This window comes from Globicephala melas, chromosome 5 (genome assembly GCF_963455315.2).
Source record: "Globicephala melas chromosome 5, mGloMel1.2, whole genome shotgun sequence".
Taxonomy (NCBI): Eukaryota; Metazoa; Chordata; class Mammalia; order Artiodactyla; family Delphinidae; genus Globicephala; species Globicephala melas.
This window is the reverse complement of record NC_083318.1, coordinates 2,157,175-2,175,082: the sequence shown is the minus strand read 5'-3', so window position 1 is coordinate 2,175,082 and position 17,908 is coordinate 2,157,175. Positions and strand designations below refer to the sequence as shown.

Below are 17,908 nucleotides of genomic sequence, written 5' to 3'. Positions count from 1 at the left end.
TTGCATGGAACCACAAAAGACTCCGAACAGCCAAAAGCAATCTTGAGAAAGGAGAACAAAACTGAAGGTATCACGCTCCCTGACTTCAAACTACACTACAAAGCCACAGTAATCAAAGCAGTACGGTGTTGACATAAAACCAGACACACAGATCAATGGAACAGAAAATAGAGAGCCTAGAAATAAACCCACACTTATATGACACTTTCAGCTATAATAGGTGAAAATAATCGAGTTGGGGGCCCATGCATGCACACATGTCTGTTAATGTGTGATAGTGGGCAAGTTATTCAACTTCTCTGGGAAAAGAAGTTTCCTTGTCTATAATATACATGCATTTCGAGAGATTTTAATAACTTATCATAGTGGAAAGCCCACAGAACAATATCTGGCACTTAATGCTATATAAGTGCTAGTGATCTATATATAAAAGGTCTTTACCAATACATTATTATTATTTCTGTTATCAGGGTAATTAAATCACTAACTCATGTTAGTGCTGGGGACACTAAGAGGCCCCTTGTGGGAATTATGATCTAGAGGGAGAGATATTAACCAAATTATCACAGAAATAAATGTCAAATTACAGTCTCAACACATGCCACAAAAAAGAGGCAAAGGTTGGGGTAAGAGCAGACAGGGAGACTTCACCAAAGAGAAGTCAGGAAGGCTTCCCTGAGGAAATAATGACTGAGCTGAGAACCCAGAATCAGTGAGCTTCCCATATCTGCTAATATATGGAGAGAAATCATATTGAATCATTGAACTATAAAAAGCTGGCAAAAAATAAATCAATATCATAAAGCCAATGTCTGTCCCTTAGATCCCATCTGCTCTTGCCAACTCTAGGATAACGCTCTCTTCTGTAAGGGGTCACCCATGCCATTCGTTCTCTCATCTAGAAACTCTCTCATGTCCTCATTTCCCATGTCTCTGTTTCCCTCCAGAGCGAAACTCCTCCTAACCGTGTGTAGAGCTGCTCTCTAAATGTCCCTCTTTCGTCATTTTTTTTCCTTCACTCTTATTTTGAAAACTTTCAAGCTGATATAAAAGCTCAAAGAATAATTCAGGGCTTCCCTGGTGGCGCAGTGGTTAAGAATCTGCCTGCCAATGCAGGGGACACAGGTTCGAGCCCTGGTCCAGGAAGATCCCACATGCCGCAGAGCAACTAAGCCCGTGCGCCACAACTACTCAGCCTGCACTCTAGAGCCCGCGAGCCACAACCACTGAAGCCCGCGAGCCACCATTACTGAAGCCCACACGCCTAGAGCCCGAGCTCCACAACAAGAGAAGCCACCACAATGAGAAGCTCGCGCACCGCAACGAAGAGTAGCCCCCGCTCGCCGCAACTAGAGAAAGCTGCGCACAGCAACAAAGACCCAACGCAGCCGAAAAAATAATAATAAATAAATTTATATAAAAAAAAGAATAATTTAATTAACAGCGGCATACTCTTCACCTAGATTCAACTACTAGCAAGTCACCACCTTTGCGCTCAGGCACGCACGCCACACACATGCACGTGCTCCACACATACACACACACCTTACACACACTCGACACTCATGCACACTGTACACACACGCAATCTGGGGGGCTGCACCATTTGAGAGTAATCTGCAGGTCAAGAGACCGCACCCCTAAATACCTCAGCAAGTGTGTCCCCTAAGTACTACTCATAACCAAAAGCAACAAGTTATGTAGAGCTCACATTCAAATGCAGCTTGTTGACCCAATAATGTCCTTTCTAGTGGTTTCAGCCCCCAGATCCAGAATGTAGTCAAGGATCATAAAACTGTACCTATTTGTCACGCACTCTTACATCTTTTCATCCAAGCCAACAGTTCTGTATCTTCCATGACACTGACTGACACTTTAGGAGAGCCCACAGGATTCTTCTGTGGAAGGCCCTCCATTCATCAGACTGGGGTCTGCCTCCCATTTCCTCTTGAACCCACTCCAGGTGGGCCTCTGCCCTCACCACCCACCGTATGTGCAAAGGCAGAGGAAGAGGAGGAGGAGAAGGAGAGTGGGGCAGAAGCTAAGAAACACTGGCTGAGGATCCATTTGGGCGGTGGATACCTTCTCACTTACCGTCCACCCACCCAACATCTGTTAGTATTATCAGCTAACTCAAGTCCTGCCCTTGGTATCCAGGGAGGCTACTGGGGAGGCTGCAATAACACAAGAGCCCAGGACCCTAATTCCTACGGTGCCCAGCCATCCGGTCCGACAGTGGGCTGGAGCACAGGCTTGGTCCTTGGAACAGCCCCCTGGGTGCTCTGAGGCAAAATCCTCAAGGACCCAGGGCCTCACTGCTCAGAGCGTACTCCATGGATCAGAGCACCGGTACCCCCAGGAGTCTGGCGGAAATGCAGAGTCCCAGGCACCATCAGCCATCTGCTGAATCAGAATCTGATCTGAACAAGCTCCCCAGTTGATTTATACGCACAGTGAAGAAGCTCTGAAGTAGAAGACACCGATTTTCTGTTTCCGACTCTTACAATACTTTAGTCATCACGACAGGCTTAAACTGTTCTCTAAGCATGTCGAATGTTTTCACTGCTCTGTCCTCCCCAACTAACTGTAAGCACCTGGAGGGCAGGAAGCAGCGATTATTTTTCCTTTGCATGTCCCACAACATACAGCACAGGGTAGAGGTGTAATACTGCTGCTCACGTTGGCTTTTCCAGTGAGAGGACTGGACCAGCCAACGCGGGACCCACGGCCTCACTTGGCTGTCTTTCCATGCTGAGCAGAGAGGAGCTGACCTCAACCCTGCAGCCCCTGCAGTCTCCTATTTCCATAGCTTTCTCTCCTCGCCATCGGCTCTTGAGTCTTCCAGAAACACCGCACTGAGGACTCAGCTGCGGGGTGGGGGGGTGTGGGGGGGCCGAAATCAAATCTTTTCTTTCCACATATGTACAAATGGCTGAGCAAGAGGGTGCCTAGAAACAGAGACTCAGACCTGACAACTTTTTGCAAAAACAGGGCCACCCACAATCAGATACTTAACAAGTCTTCTTGAATGATAAAAAAAATAAGGTATTTCCAAGTAGTTTTGAAAGGCTGCTAAATAATTTCTTCATTATCTAAGAATAACCAGAACCACATTTAACTTATAATGAAGTTAAGCCATCGCAACATGTCTGGCTCTGGAACCAATTTAAGGATGAGAACCCAGCAGGAGGGACACAGCATGACAAAAACGGCCGTAAGATGGAACAGTGTCAAAGAACTTGTCAAAGAAATCACATGTGAAAAGCAGCGGCTATTCTGAATGCCTGTAGTCGGACCACGTTTCCCCTCCAATAGAGTGTCCGTGAAAGAAAGACTAACATGCGGCAGAATCTTTACAAAGCCTCGTGAAAAGGGAGCCAGAGCTCAGGCTGCTCCGAGCCCCGGCACACGAGCCCGGGCTGGCCTCCCGGGGAGCAGAGCGCGCGTACCTGGGGGTCTGCTGCACCTCTGCCCACCAGCGGTAGTCGGTGTGGCTGACGAGCAGCAGGATCTGACACCAGAGCAGCACGAGGGCCGGGTGGGTGGGGACCATGGAGCGCACCCAGGCGTTCAAGCTCTCCAGGCCGTAGAAGCTGCCGTCCGCGCCGTCCGTCAAGAGTCTCGAGGCAGCTGCAGTGATTCTCCGGAATGTCCCTAGAAACAAGCCAAAATAAACCCGATTACGGGGAGACACACCATGGTCCAACGCTTCGCAACCACGAGAAGCTTTTACACAAAGAAGATACACACAGGGCTCTCTGCTACATGGACACGTTCACAGCCTCTGGCACTTAGAAAATTCCAGCCTGACATTCTGCTTCCTCAGTGGAGCAGCCAAGGAAGCCGGCGCCCCCACCGTCCCGTCCTCCCCACTGAGTGACCAGCTCTCCAGGGGCTCCGAGCCGGGAGCCTCAGTGGTGCTGACCGTGGACACAGCTCCACCGAGAAGGCAGCAGCCACCATGCAGCCCATCAGGTCACGGCACCCAGGACAGCCCAAGCCACAGCCGCGCGGGTGGGAACGGCAGGTCCCTGAGAGCCGAGGGCCAGGGGGCCTCTGCACCCAGCACGGGGTGACCACCCGGGGCAAGGTGGCCGCGCAGGCAGGCGCCCACACTCAGACCCGCACGTCAGCAGCAGATCCAGCCAGGCTCTGCCCCGGTTTCCCACAGCATCCTCCTTAAGGCCGGGAAGACTCTCCCCTAGGAGAGAGTGAATTCATGACTTCATTCTATCCCACTTCTGGACCGACACGAAGCCAGCTCCACACGCCTGTCTCTCCACCCCGCCCTGGATGCACCTAGACTGGCCCTCACCCCAGGGACACGGGGACACGTGCATGCCGTGAAGTGCAGCCTGGGACGCAGCAGGACTGGACATGACAGGAGGTGCCAGGGGCTCCCTGTCCCCCCAGCTGAGGACTCCTGGCATCACTTCTGGCGAGTCAAAAGCTTGTTTCTGCTCTAAATTTCAACACATGCCAACACAAAAGGGCCCTAAGACAGGCAGAAACAAACAGACCACAGACTTCTCACTCCTCATGACTGCTTACACCCACGCCCCGAGACAAGGGGAGAGCTGACAAAAGCTCGTCAAACAGAAACATCGACGAGGAGCTTTCCAGTGCTCGCCTCCTCTCTGGCCGCACTGGCTGGGTTCTCTCCGGTTGCTGCCGTGTCAGCATCGCCCACCTCAGGCCCACCCAGCCCTGGCCTGCTCCCTCTCGTGCCTCCGTCACTGCGTGGGCTCCCTGTGGGTCATGGACACGAGGGAAGAGCCAGGTGCTGTCCCAAAGGAACCCTGGAGCCAGACCAAGGCACGCGGGGAATGGCAGACCACGGATGTGGGGTTTTACTGAACAGGGAGCAGGAAACCATGGTCAGAGCTGAGATCCAGGTGACGGAGTGTCGAGGTGGGCTTTGAAATCAGACTGTGGCTCTGCCATGCCTGCTCGGTGACCCTGGCCGTACGTCCGCTGTGGCCTTAGTTTCCTCGCTTGTAAAATGGAATTCAGAGCACCAGCCGCTCACAGGGCTGCAGTAAGGATCAAATCATAAAACCCAAGTGAAGGGCTCAGTACAGCGCTGGACAGAGCCAACGACCAGCAAGCGGCTGCTGCTGCCGGAAGGACGTCAGGGAAGTGCCCGGCCTTGGGGGGCAGCGTCCCGACGGCAGGAGGAAGCCGCCGGCGGGACAGGACAGGAAGCTAGGGGCCCACCAGGGGGGGGCGACAATGACGCTGGGGTCTGAGCGTCTCTAATGACAAATGACGAACAAGTCAACAAGAAGAGGAAGCTGGAGCAGAGCAGCTGTACCAGGTGACAAGTCCAGCCTTAAGTGTAAGTCTGAGGTGCTGGCAGGACAGCAAGCACGTGTCTAGAGGGAGGATGGAGATGAGAGACCAAGGCAGCCATGACGATGGAGTGACAGGACCTAAGGAGGCAGTTACCAGTCATCTCTGCAGCAATAACCGAGGCAGGTCATGAAGGAGGCGGTCCCATGGATGGGGAGGAGGAGGGAGGGGGACAGAGGGCGGGAGGGGAGAGCAGAGAGAGACCAACAACACTCAATGGATGAAAGACAGTCCCTTCAACAAATGGTGCTGGGAAAACTGGGTCTTCACATGCAAAAGAATGAAACTAGACCCCTAGCTTATTACACCACTCACAAAAATTAACTCTAAATGGATTAAGAACTTTAATGTAGGACCTGAAACCATAAAGAAGAAAACATAGGTATTAAGCTCCCTGACGTTGGTCTTGGCAATAATTTTTTGGATATGACACCAAAAGCAAAGGCAACAAAAACAAAAAAAAGTAAGTGGGATTACATGAAACTAAAAAGCTTCTGCAGAGCAAAGGAAACCATCAACAAAATGAAAAGGCAACCTACAGAATGGGACAAAACTTTGCAACCCATACATCTGATAAGGGGTTAATTTCCAAAATATATAAGGAACACATAAATTAATAACAAAAATAAATCCAATTAAAAAGTGGGCAAAGTGGGATTTCCCTGGTGGTCCAGTGGTTAAGACTTCGCCTTCCAATGCAGCGGGTGTGGGTTCAATCCCCGGTCAGGGAGCTAAGATCCCATATGCTTCATGGCCAAAAAACCAAAACATAAAACAGAAGCAATACTGCAACAAATTCAATAGAGACTTTAAAAATGGTCCCCAGAGGACCAGTGTGGTGGGGCAGGGGGACGGGGGAGCTTGCAGGGCAGGGGACCAGGCCTGGGAGCCCAGCAGGCTCTCGGGGCCCGAGTGGGCGGGGCGAACGCCCTCCACTCCTTCTGCTGCTCCTCAGGTTCTGGAGTGCCCTCCCGTCTGCCTCCTTCCTACGCCCCCAAGGCCAGCGCAGCCCGACGGGATGGGAACTCTGAGGGCGTAGGACCCCGCCCGAGAGCTGGGCAGACTTCTCCGGCCAACTGGGCGGGGGAAACGCTGGGCGCACTCCCCCCACCCCCCGATCCGAGCCCCCAAGGGTCCCTCCAGGTGTGGGAACCCCTCGCCCCTCTCAGCCACCCCTCAGGGGTGCCGGTCCTGTCCGGCCTCTACTTCTCTTCTCCCCTCAGTGCCCCCACGTCCTACCGGTTCGCTTGGGGGTTCCTCCCATCTCCTTGGGGCTTGAGGTCCCCCACCAGCATCCAGCAGGTGCCCTAGTTGTGGGGAGACGCAAACTCTGCGTCTTCTCACACCACCATCTTGACTCCGCCCTCGCGAGAAGCTCGGGACTTTATTTTTAGTAATTTCCCAACAGTACATAACCTGCTTACTGTGCCTCCTGTTCACTATGTCTCTCCCCCTAGAAGCAGTGGCAGCTGGGCCTGGAGAGGAGACCATGTACACCTCAGCTTCCAGGGGCCTGCCCGCTGGGGTCCCCGCTCAGGACCCCGAACCCAAGGAGGCGCTGGGTCTGGGCCGTCATCGGAGCTGCTTGAGATGGTGCTGCGCCACGTGCCCCAACACATTCTGCTCGGGCGCCGCCGTCAGGGGTGCCGGCACTGGCACGACCTGGTGGACTGTCAGGCCCTGTGGCTGAGAATCCTGGCCCGACGCCACGCCACCCTGTCACCCATCCTCCACACCTACCTGCCCCCGCCAACGACCCCAGGCCCTGTGTCCTGGGCCGCTTCTGCGAGAGCACACCCATAGGACGCAACCTCCTCCCAAACCCCAATGGCGAAGGCCTCCTGAAATGGACGGTGCCGACTGGAGGAGACGCCTGGGGGGCAGAGGAAAACTGGGAGGTCACTCCCAGGGCCTGTATACAGACCAGCTTCCTGTCTTCCTACAGGTGGTGTCAAAAGAAGCAGGTGTCGGACCTGGAAGAGGAGGCTCTGTGGCCGGAACTCTTGGACAGTGGAAAGACTGAGATTTTTGTCTCTGACTGGTGGACAGACCAACAGTACACTGACAGTTTATATGGGCTAACTGTCCAACCTCTAGATGCCAACCAGGCCATCCTGCATCATTACTCTCCTTTGCCTTTTCCCATCCAGCAGTGTACAAAGAGTTTCTCCTTTGAGGCTAGCCATGTGTTCTCCAACCTTAAGAAGGTTGTCCGCTTTGTGTCTTCTGAACACTTGGTTCAGGACATTGATTTCTGGTCTGAGCAGTGTGGAGTCTATCTGTCCCACTCCAGTGTGATTGTGCAGGTCCATCTGCCCTAGTCAAGGGCTGTCCTTGCAAAACTACGGGACCGTGCCTTCCAGGAGCTGGGCCCATTGGCAGGGTCATCTCAGTAATCAAGGGCTTGTAGCTCCCAGGCATCCTGGGATCTCATGAATCCAGTCAAAGTTCTACTGGGCCCTGTCTTCAGGTTCTGGAAGCTACTAGGAGAAAGTTCCTCCACCAAATATACTGGCTGCTGCTGCTCTCAGGCAGCCCCTTCTACTGAGTGGAGACACAGGGGTGAGCACAGGGAAATGCTGGACCGGGAGAGGGCTCCCCCCGTCACGACAGGCCCCTCTGGTTCAGCCCTGGTGCCCTCTGCCCTTGCTTCCTCATGTTTCTGCATCAGTGGAGACACAGGGGTAAGCACAGGGAAATGCTGGACCGGGAGAGGGCTCCTGCCCCGCAACGACAGGCCCCTCTGGTTCAGCCCCGGTGCCCTCTGCCCTTGCTTCCTCATGTTTCTGCATCAGAGGCTTTATTGATCCCGTGCAGGAAGCTCTCGCCTCCCATCTGAACAAGAACCTCATCCCTGTGGCTGAGAAAATTCCACCCCCTAACTTTCTGTGGTTTCAAGACTGGGACCAGGACTCAGAGCTGAAAGCTAAACTAGCTCAAAAAATGTCTGGACACAGAGGGTTCTGCCCACACTGTGAACAACGAAATGGTCCCCTGAGCCCAACCCTACCCTGAATTGTATGGTGTATAAAATTATCTTGTTATTTTGAAATTCTTTTTTAAACATGGAGAGAATAAGTGAGCACTATATCTGCCAAAAAAAAAAAAAAAAAAAAACATGGTCCACAGCAAGAAAAAAGTCTTCAAAAAAATTTTAAAAAGTGGGCAAAGGATTCGAATAGACATTTTTCCAAAGAAGATATTCACATGGCCAAGAGGTACATGAAAAGGTGCTCAACATCCTTAATCGTCAGGAAACTGCAGGTCAAGACCACAGTGACATGTCACTTCACACCTGTTAAAATGGCTATCATCAAAAAGACAAGAAATAACAGGCATTGGTGAGGCTGCGGGAAAAAAGGGACCCTGTGCACTATGATAGGAATGTAAACTGGTGCAGACACTGTGGAGAGCAGTACAGACATTCCTTGAAAAATTAAAAATAGAACTACCAGAGGAGGAGTCAAGGTAGAACTGTGGGAAGACGCGGAGTCAGCCTCTCACCACAACTAGGGCGCTTGCCGGCCGCTGGTGGGGGACTCTGACACCCAAGGAGGCAGGAGGAACCCAGAGTAAACCAGTAGGATGTAGGGGGACCAAGGGGGGAGGAGAAGTGGAGGCCAGACAAGATCAGCACCCCTGAGGCTGGGGAGATCAGGAGAGGCAGGTGGGAGGGACTCTCCAGGAAGAGCCGGAGAAGAGTGGAGGGCGAACGCCTGGTCCACTCGGGCCAGGGAGCCTGCTGAGCTTCCAAGCTGCTCCCCCAGCCCCCAAAGCCCCATCCAGGTCTCATGGGTCCTGGGGGCATAGGAGGGAGGCCAGGGAGATCAGGAGTGGCAGGCGGGAGGGGCCCTCCGGGAGGAGCAGGAAAGGAGCAGTGGGCAATTGCCCTCCCCACAGGGGCCGGGGGAGCCTGCTGAGCTCCCAGGCCAGTCTCCTGCCCCCCAAAGCCCCCTCCAGGTCACGTGGGTCCTTGGGGGCATAGGAAGGAAGCCGAGGGGAGAACAGGAGAGGCAGGCCCGGGACCAGATGGCTTCACAGGCGAATTCTATCAAACATTTAGAGGAGACCTAACACGAATCCTTCTCAAACTCTTCCAAAAAACTGCAGAGGGAGAAACACTCCCAAATTCATTCTACGAAGCCACCATCACCCTGATACCAAAACCAGAAAAAGATATCACAAAAAAAGAAAATTATAGACCAATATCACTGATGAACACAGATGCAAAAATCCTCAACAAAATACTAGCAAACAGAATCCAACAGCACATTAAAAGTATCATACACCATGATCAAGTGGGATTTATCCCAGGGATGCAAGGATTTTTCAGTACACGCAAATCAATGTGATACACCATATTAACAAATTAAGGAATAAAAACCATATGATCATGTCAATAGATGCAGAAAAAGCTTTTGACAAAATTCAACACCCGTTTATGATAACAACTCTCCAGAAAATGGGCATAGAGGGAACCTACCTCAACATAATAAAGGCCATATACGACAAACCCATAGTAAGCATCATACTCAATGGTGAAAAACGGAAAACATTTCCTCTAAGATCAGGAACAAGACTCTTGCCACTCTTATTCAACATAGTTTTGGAAGTCCTAGCCACAGCAATCAGAGAAGAAAAAGAAATAAAAGGAATACAAATTGGAAAAGAAGAAGTAAAACTATTTGCCGATGACATGATACTACACATAGAAAATGCTAAAGATGCCACCAGAAAACTACTAGAACTAATCAATGAATTTGGTAAGGTTTCAGGATACAAAATTAATGCACAGAAATCTCTGGCATTCCTATACACCAACAATGAAAAATCAGAAAGAGAAATTAAGGAAACACTCCCATTTACCATTGCAACAAAAAGAATAAAATACCTAGGAATAAACCTGCCTAAGGAGGCGAAAGACTTGTACTCAGAAAACTATAAAACACTGATGCAATCCCTATCAAACTACCAAACTACAGAATTAGAACAAAAAATCTTACAATTCGTATGGAAACACAAAAGACCCCAAATAGCCAAAGCAGTCCTGAGAAAGAAAAACAGAGTTGGAGGACTCAGACTCCCTGACTTCAACCTGTACCACAAAGCTACAGTAATCAAGACAGTATGGTACTGGCACAAAAACAGATCAATGGTACAGGACAGAATGCCCAGAGATAAACCCACATATATATCGGCATCTAATTTATGACAAAGGAGGCAAGAACATACAATGGAGAAAAGACAGCCTCTTCAATAAGTGGTGCTGGGAAAACAGGACAGCTACATGTAAAAGTATGAAATTAGAACACTCCCTAACACCATACAGAAAAATAAACTCCAAATGGATTAAAGACTTAAATGTAAGACCAGACACTATAAAACTTTTAGAGGAAAACATAGGAAAAACACTCTTTGACATAAATCACAGCAAGATCTTTTTTGACCCGCCTTCTAGAGTAACAGAAATAAAAACAAAAATAAACAAATGGGACTTAATTAAACTTAAATGCTTTTGCACAGCAAAGGAAACCATAAACAAGACAAAAAGACAACCCTCAGAATGGGAGAAAATATTTGCAAATGAAACAACAGACAAGGGATTAATCTCCAAAATATACAAACAGCTCATGGAGCTCAATATCAAAAAAACAATCCAGTTAAAAAACAGGTGGAAGACCTAAATAGACAATTCACCAAGGAAGACATACAGATGGTCAAGAGGCACATGAAAAGATGCTCAACATCACTAATTATTAGAGAAGTGCAAATCAAAACTACAATGAGGTATCACCTCACGTCGGTCAGAACGGCCATTATCAAAAAAACTAGAAACAATAAATGCTGGACAGGGTGTGGTGAAAAGGGAACCCTCCTACACTGTTGGTGGGAATGTAAATTGATACAACCACTATGGAAAGCAGTATGGAGATTCCTTAAAAAACGAAAAATAGAACTACCATATGACCCAGCAATCCCACTACTAGGCATATACCCTGAGAAAACCATAATTCAAAAAGTGACATGTACCACAATGTTCACTGCAGCACTATTGACAATAGCCAGGACATGGGAGCAACCTAAGTGTCCACTGACAGATGAATGGATAAAGAAGATGTGGTACATATATTTACAATGGAATATTACTCAGTCATAAAAAGAAATGGAGTTATTTGTAGTGATGTGGATAGACCTAGAGTCTGTCATGAAGAGTAAAGTAAGTCAGAAAGAGAAAAACAAATACCGTATGCTAACACATATATACAGATTCTAAAAAAAAAAAAAAAAAAAAAATGGTACTGATGAACCTAGTTGCAGGGCTGGAATGAAGAGGCAGACATAGAGAATGGACTTGATGACATGGGGTAGGAGGGCAAAGCTGGGGCGAAGTGAGAGTATCATTGACATATATACACTACCGAATGTAAAATAGTTGGCTGGTGGGAAGCAGCAGCATAGCACAGGGAGATCAGCTCGGTGCTTTGCGATGACCTAGAGGGGTGGGATAGGGAGGGTGGGAGGGAGACGCAGGAGGGAGGGTATATGGGGACGTGTATGCATATGGCTGATTCGCTTTGTTGTGCAACAGAAACTAACATGGTATTGTGAAGCAATTATACTCCAATAAAGATCTATTAAAAAAAATACAACTACCATATGATCCAGCAATCCCACTTATGGGTATATACCTGAAAGAAACAAAATTACTAACTCAAAAAGATACCTGCGGGACTTCTCCAGTGGCGTAGTGGTTAAGATCTGCCTGCCAACACAGGGGACACCAGTTCGATCCCTGGTCTGGGAAGATCCCACATGCTGCGGAACAACTAAGCCGGTGCACCACAACTACTGAGCCTATGCTCTAGAGCCCGTGAGCCACAACTACTGAGCCCATGTGCCACAACTACTGAAGCCTGTGCTCCACAAGAAAAGCCACCGCAATGAGAAGTCCGTGCACTGCAACGAAGAGTAGCCCCCGTTCACCACAACTAGAGAAAGCCCGCGTGCAGCAACGAAGACCCAACGCAGCCATAAATAAATAAATAAATAAATGTGTTCCTTAAAAAGAAAAAAAAAAGATACCTGCACTCCCATGTTCACTGCAGCATTAATCACAGGAGCCAAGACACGGAAACAAACCAAGTGCCTATTGAAGCATGAGTGGATAAAGAACGTGTGACACACACACACACACACACACACACACACACACACACACACACACAGGAATATTATTTAGCCGTAAAAAGGGAAGAAAATCCCGTCATCTGCAACAGCATGGATGGACCTTGAGGGCATTGTGCTAAGTGAAATAAGTCAGAGAAAGATGAATACTGTTTGATCTCACTTATATGTGGAATCTAAAAAAAACAAACTCATAGATACAGAGGTCAGACTGACAGCTGCCAGAGGTGGTGGTGGGGGGGAATGGGTGAAGGTGCTCAAAAGGTACAACCTTTCAGTTACAAGTGTGGAATTAACCACAGAAACCTCAGCTCAAGTTGGACTTGGAAGAGGCCTGTAGGGAAGCTCTCACGCCTACTGAAGAAGGTGTCTCCTTCCTGCTGCAGAGTAAGGGACGCCAAGTAGGCGCACATCTCCTCCTCTTTGGGGTGATTGACAATGCACAAGAACACATGCAATTAAGAGGTTGGAAAGAGAAGACTGAAGGAGAAGTCGAGGGACGAGGGAGTTTCAGCGAGCTGAAGTCTGTCCATGGAACTGGGCTGCAGGGTCCGGGAAGATGAGGACCTGGGAAAGCCCACAGGTGGCCTTTGCAGAGGCATTTCTGGTAATGAGATCAAGAGGCAAACCGCTGAGGATGGAGATAAAGAGGGAAAGCAGAGCGCTAGAAGCAACAACAATAAACTCCTGAAACATTTCTTTTGAAAAACTGTGTAGTAAACAAGAAGAGGAGGACAATTCAGGAAGCCGCAGAGCAAAGAAAGGGTTTGTTCTGCCTCGTAGGCTGGATCAGCAGCGCAGCTCTAGGTGAGAAGGAAAGACAGACTTCTACGTCTCGCCGCATGGAGTGTGCAGCGAAGAGAGCGTGAGTGAACGAAGGAGACGCTCAAGACACAAACTGGAAGAACTGATCATGGGAAGAGCAAACACAAGAGGGGACGGGGACCAGGATGGGGGACGAGATGTCAGACGGAGGAACTGGACGGACACTGGTGCTGGCCTGGGGCTAGACTCTCGCGGGGGAACTGGCACTGCTGATGGTGTGCGCCGTACGAGGACTGGCCCAGGCTCTAGACACCTCCCCCAACCACCCCACCACCTGGGAGCTCACGCATTACAAGCCCCGTGACTCAGTTACTTCAGCTAGAACACGGATATCACGGTGTGTGCCGGGCCCACAGCAAGTGCTCTGCAAACATCAGCTGCTACACTTACCATCACCAACCCAAGAAGCAGCACGACATAATGGGCAAGAAAAAATTCTTGGGTTTTCGCTCTTGGTTTTATCATATGACCGTTCAGAACCTGAATTCTCTCATCAGTAGAAATGGGGAACTATCTCATAGAGTTGTTCTAAGGGTTGATGGAGATAATCATGTAAAGGGTACCACACACCCCTAAGAGAACACCGTCAGCAGCCCCATCCTGGCCCAAGCACGAATCTGAATCAGTGCCCATTTTATCACTGCAGGAAGACCATTTTCTCTTCCTTCTAGTAATCCTACTTTGACCCACATATAAAACACTGGGAAGAGAGCTCTGCCTGCGAGGAAGGAAGGGAGAGGGTCAGGAATGGCCCCACCGCCCACTGCTGCCCTCGGCTGGGCGAGCCCTGGACGGCAGTGGGGAGGGCACACGGTGGGGGCTGGCAGAGGGGCGGGGGGGACTGGAAAACACGGTGAGGAATTAGGAAGCCTTACTGCGGCCACAGGCCGGAGGACTCAGCCCAGCCCTGCCTGCAACAAAGCAATGGACACTGTCAGCCTCCTGCCACGGCTCCACCTTCTGCTTCTATCTGGCCTGCCTCAGTGGAGAGGACGAGGTGTTAGTTACCCAGAACCTGTAAAATGGAGACTAGGTAACTTTCTTGGCTCTTCTGTTTATGCTGGATTGAATGTGAAATAGGCAAATGACTTAGGGATTCATAAACCACCACCCCCGCCAACAACAGAAAATGAGAGGTCAAGGCCATTACTCAGACTAGTTCCTGTTCTAAGAAATAATACCTGAAATGGGCAAATTCAAAGATCTCGATTTTCAACGGAGGGGTGAAATTACTGTCATTGTTTAAGCAATGCATAAATAAAAATTACCAACTTGAGATGCTAAAGACACCTTATTTATATAAAAAACAAGATGGTTTATTTTATCTCAAAAGCAACCAAACACAGTAATTCTGCTGCCTGGTGCCTTTAAAAGAAGTGGCATCAAAATACACGAGGAGATAGAAACAGACATTTGTACACACCCATACAGCCCTTATTTACAAATACTGGACCAACTGAACAATGCCCAAAGACACGAGTGGCAAAACCCACGTGCCCCGATACCCAGCCCGGGCTCCGGAGCAGAGCGCGGCCTTCTCAATATTCCACTCCATGCATGGCTGTTCAAATTTAACCAAAATTAGACTGAATAAAAGCTCCGCAGTCACAACACCACACTTCCAGTGCCCATCAGCCACGTGTGGCCAGAAGCAACTGGATTAGTGCAGACACAGAACATCTGCGCACTGCAGGAAGCTGGACTTGACAGCACTGCAACAAACCATAAAAGTATTTCCCCTGATTTCTGAGAAAAGGAAGAGGAAGTCAGAGTGACAGGTGAGTGAACAGCACGGAAATCCACTGGAACGCCATGGAAATCCACTTAGATGCGCCTAGGGCCGCAGAATGCACTGCTCTTATCCAAAGAAGGTAGAAAGCCGTCCTTCGATGTGAACTGGTACCCTTCTGGTGTCAGATCCAAACCAACCGATGGCCAAACATTAAAATGGCCCATATACTAAAAACAACTTATTCTTCACATGGCTTAATTATTTCCTCAATTTTAGACTTATCGCAGTGGGTGGAACATAAATCAAAAGATCCTCAAAAAGAAAATTATTTCAATGGTAAGTAAACAAGGTGGGTGGAAGCTGTAAACCATCATCAAAATTCAATTCTGGCCACACTCTTGTGCCGAGGGCGACCGAAGGTACGTGAAGCACCCATGCAGGGGTGTCCTTCTCCATCGCTCCCAGGCCGCGCGAGCCCAGGTCCCTGCCCGCCCCCTCAGCCCCTCCGAGCCCTCACCCCTCTCAGCGGGAACACTCTCTCCGAAGGGCCAGCTCCTTCTCCTTCAGGCCTTAGCTCAGCAGCCCCTAGGAGAACCTGCCCCTACTGCCCACCCCTGTGCTGGCTGTCACTGTGCTTTTGTTTCCTTCTCAGGAGATAGCAAGACTTGTGGTGACATATCTGTGTATTGTCTGCCCCACGAGACTGAGCACCACAGAGGCAGGAATCACGTCAGCTGTACTGACCACCGCACACCCAGGGCCCAGCACAGTGGCGGCGGACTCAGTGCATCTTTGCTGAATGAATAAAGGTTGACGGCGGTAACTATCTTCTGCTCTAGTGGTATGTATGCGGGTATGTGTGTGTTTTAATTTGTATTGAAGTAATATACACATGTGATTTTTAAATCCCACAACAGATGGGGGCTTCTGCCTTGACAAGTGCCTGCCCCACCCCTCTTAAGGCGACCATTTGCTATCGTTCTGTTCTCAGTTGTGGTGTTACCTCCAAACTTGCCTTGGTATGCTTTCATCACCTGCAGTGGACCGTCAGTTATTCTGTCTGCTCCCCTTCCCTTACTACTGGAAAGTAACCCTTTCTCCCAAAGGAATGCTGTCCAGCCTCTCACCCAGCCCAGGCTGGCCAGAGCACCCAGGGCTCACGAGTCCCTCACAGGACTCCCGCAGGGGCTGAGACCAGAGGCCATCCTTTCTGCCGCGGGGAAGGAGCCCCACAGAAAACAAAGGCAACACAGTAAAAGAGCTGAGACGTGGAAATACACGACGTGGCAACAGAATTAAACACACCAGAGGCAGTCACACCCAAAGAGAGCACCTACCCCCGCACTTCCAGGACTCAAACCACTTCCAGGTTTGCTTCATATTTGGACCATGACTTCCTTGCTGTTGGCTTTTCCTAGAGATTAGAATTGCCTTTCATTTTTTCTTGCTGAGAAAAGGATATGCCTGTACCCTGTAACTAGCAAGACATTCCTTTTGAAAACACTCATTCCTGTTGAAACACACTGACTGTCCTAAGGTTGCTTCCTATGCTTGCTACATGGCTGGGATCTTGTGACCTCTCTCTTGCGTGCACTGTTTTTTTTAATCCACAATCATACGTAAAGGTAACAAAAACATCTTGTCTTTCCAAATCTTTAAAACAGGAGGAAGCACCCAGGTTTACTGTTTTCATCAGCACAACGTCTTCAAAGGCACACTGAGCAGGGCAGAGCTCGCACTGGGCAGCACCTCCTTACACCCTGAGAGTGTGCAGGGCAGGGCAGGGGATATACAGATGCTCTAATAACACTAGTGGGATGCACCTACCAGACTTGAAGATGTGGATCAGACACATGAGCAGCGTGCCTAGCTCTTGGCAGTAGAAAGTATGCTGCTGTTCACTCATTTCCACTCTTAGCTGTTTTGTAACAATGTCCTCTAAAAGGATGCCAACCAGTTGTAGCAGAAACCTTCAAAGAAAGGGAGAAGGGTGACAGTGACGTAGGGGCCTATCGCGGAGCACTTCTGGGAGGGAGGCACACACGTAAGAGTAATATACACAGTAGATATGGGTAGGGCAGTAGGGTAAAAATGCAAGTCAAGTGAAGTGTTCAATGCCAGCCCTCTGGATTAAGTCACTTTACCTCTCTGTGTATTACTTTCCTCACTAATGAGATGGCAGGAATCACACCACCTTTAAAGGACTGTCAGGAGGGTAACATGACCTGCCGTGTTTCTTCAAAGCTTTATAAAGTAGGGAGATAACCCACCACAGGAATTTAACGCATCCTCCACTTTAGCCCCTGCTTACATGTAACAGCAGGAGCCACAGGCTGCCTTGCCGAACCTGCGGACAAATGGGTGTCATGCAGTTTCACTGGATTTATCTCCACAATCACAATGGCGCCCCAGGCCCTGATGACCAACCAAGGGCAGCTACGTGGACATTACGGTGGACCCGGCAGGAAGGAGCACGTTCTCAGGAACTGTGCTTCCTGGACACGCTCTACGAGGTGTAAGTCAGCGTGCACCCCGAATCCAGCAAAGGTGGATACACAGTCGTCTACACAACAAGCCTTTTCAGTGCCTGAGTTGTGATCGCCACCCTCAAGGAGCTTCCCAAGAACTGATAAGGGCAGATGTGATTTGATGCCGCAAGGACACCCAGGGGAGCACAGTATGAGCGTTCCACCCTGGGGGAGGGGGATTTTACTACTGACAGTGTGGAGGGTGGCCAGCACCCGGCGGGGATAAACGTAAGACTGACTTTTAGTGGGTTTTCCTAGGTTTTCCAATTCTCTGCAGGCAGCCACG

The 17,908-nt window shown here is 49.7% G+C and overlaps 1 protein-coding gene across 6 annotated transcripts in view; it reads right to left on the bottom strand.

The window, feature by feature from the left end:
* Window positions 1-17,908, bottom strand: part of HTT (huntingtin) — a 168,339-nt gene that overhangs the window by 29,850 nt on the left and 120,581 nt on the right. For all 6 annotated transcript variants that reach the window (XM_060298909.1, XM_060298907.1, XM_030876774.2 and 3 more), the window contains 2 exons: window positions 16,922-17,064; window positions 3,450-3,654 (listed from right to left, as the gene is read on the bottom strand). In XM_060298909.1, the coding sequence (XP_060154892.1) occupies window positions 3,450-3,654; window positions 16,922-17,064 (348 nt within the window). The remainder of the gene's footprint in view (window positions 1-3,449; window positions 3,655-16,921; window positions 17,065-17,908) is intronic.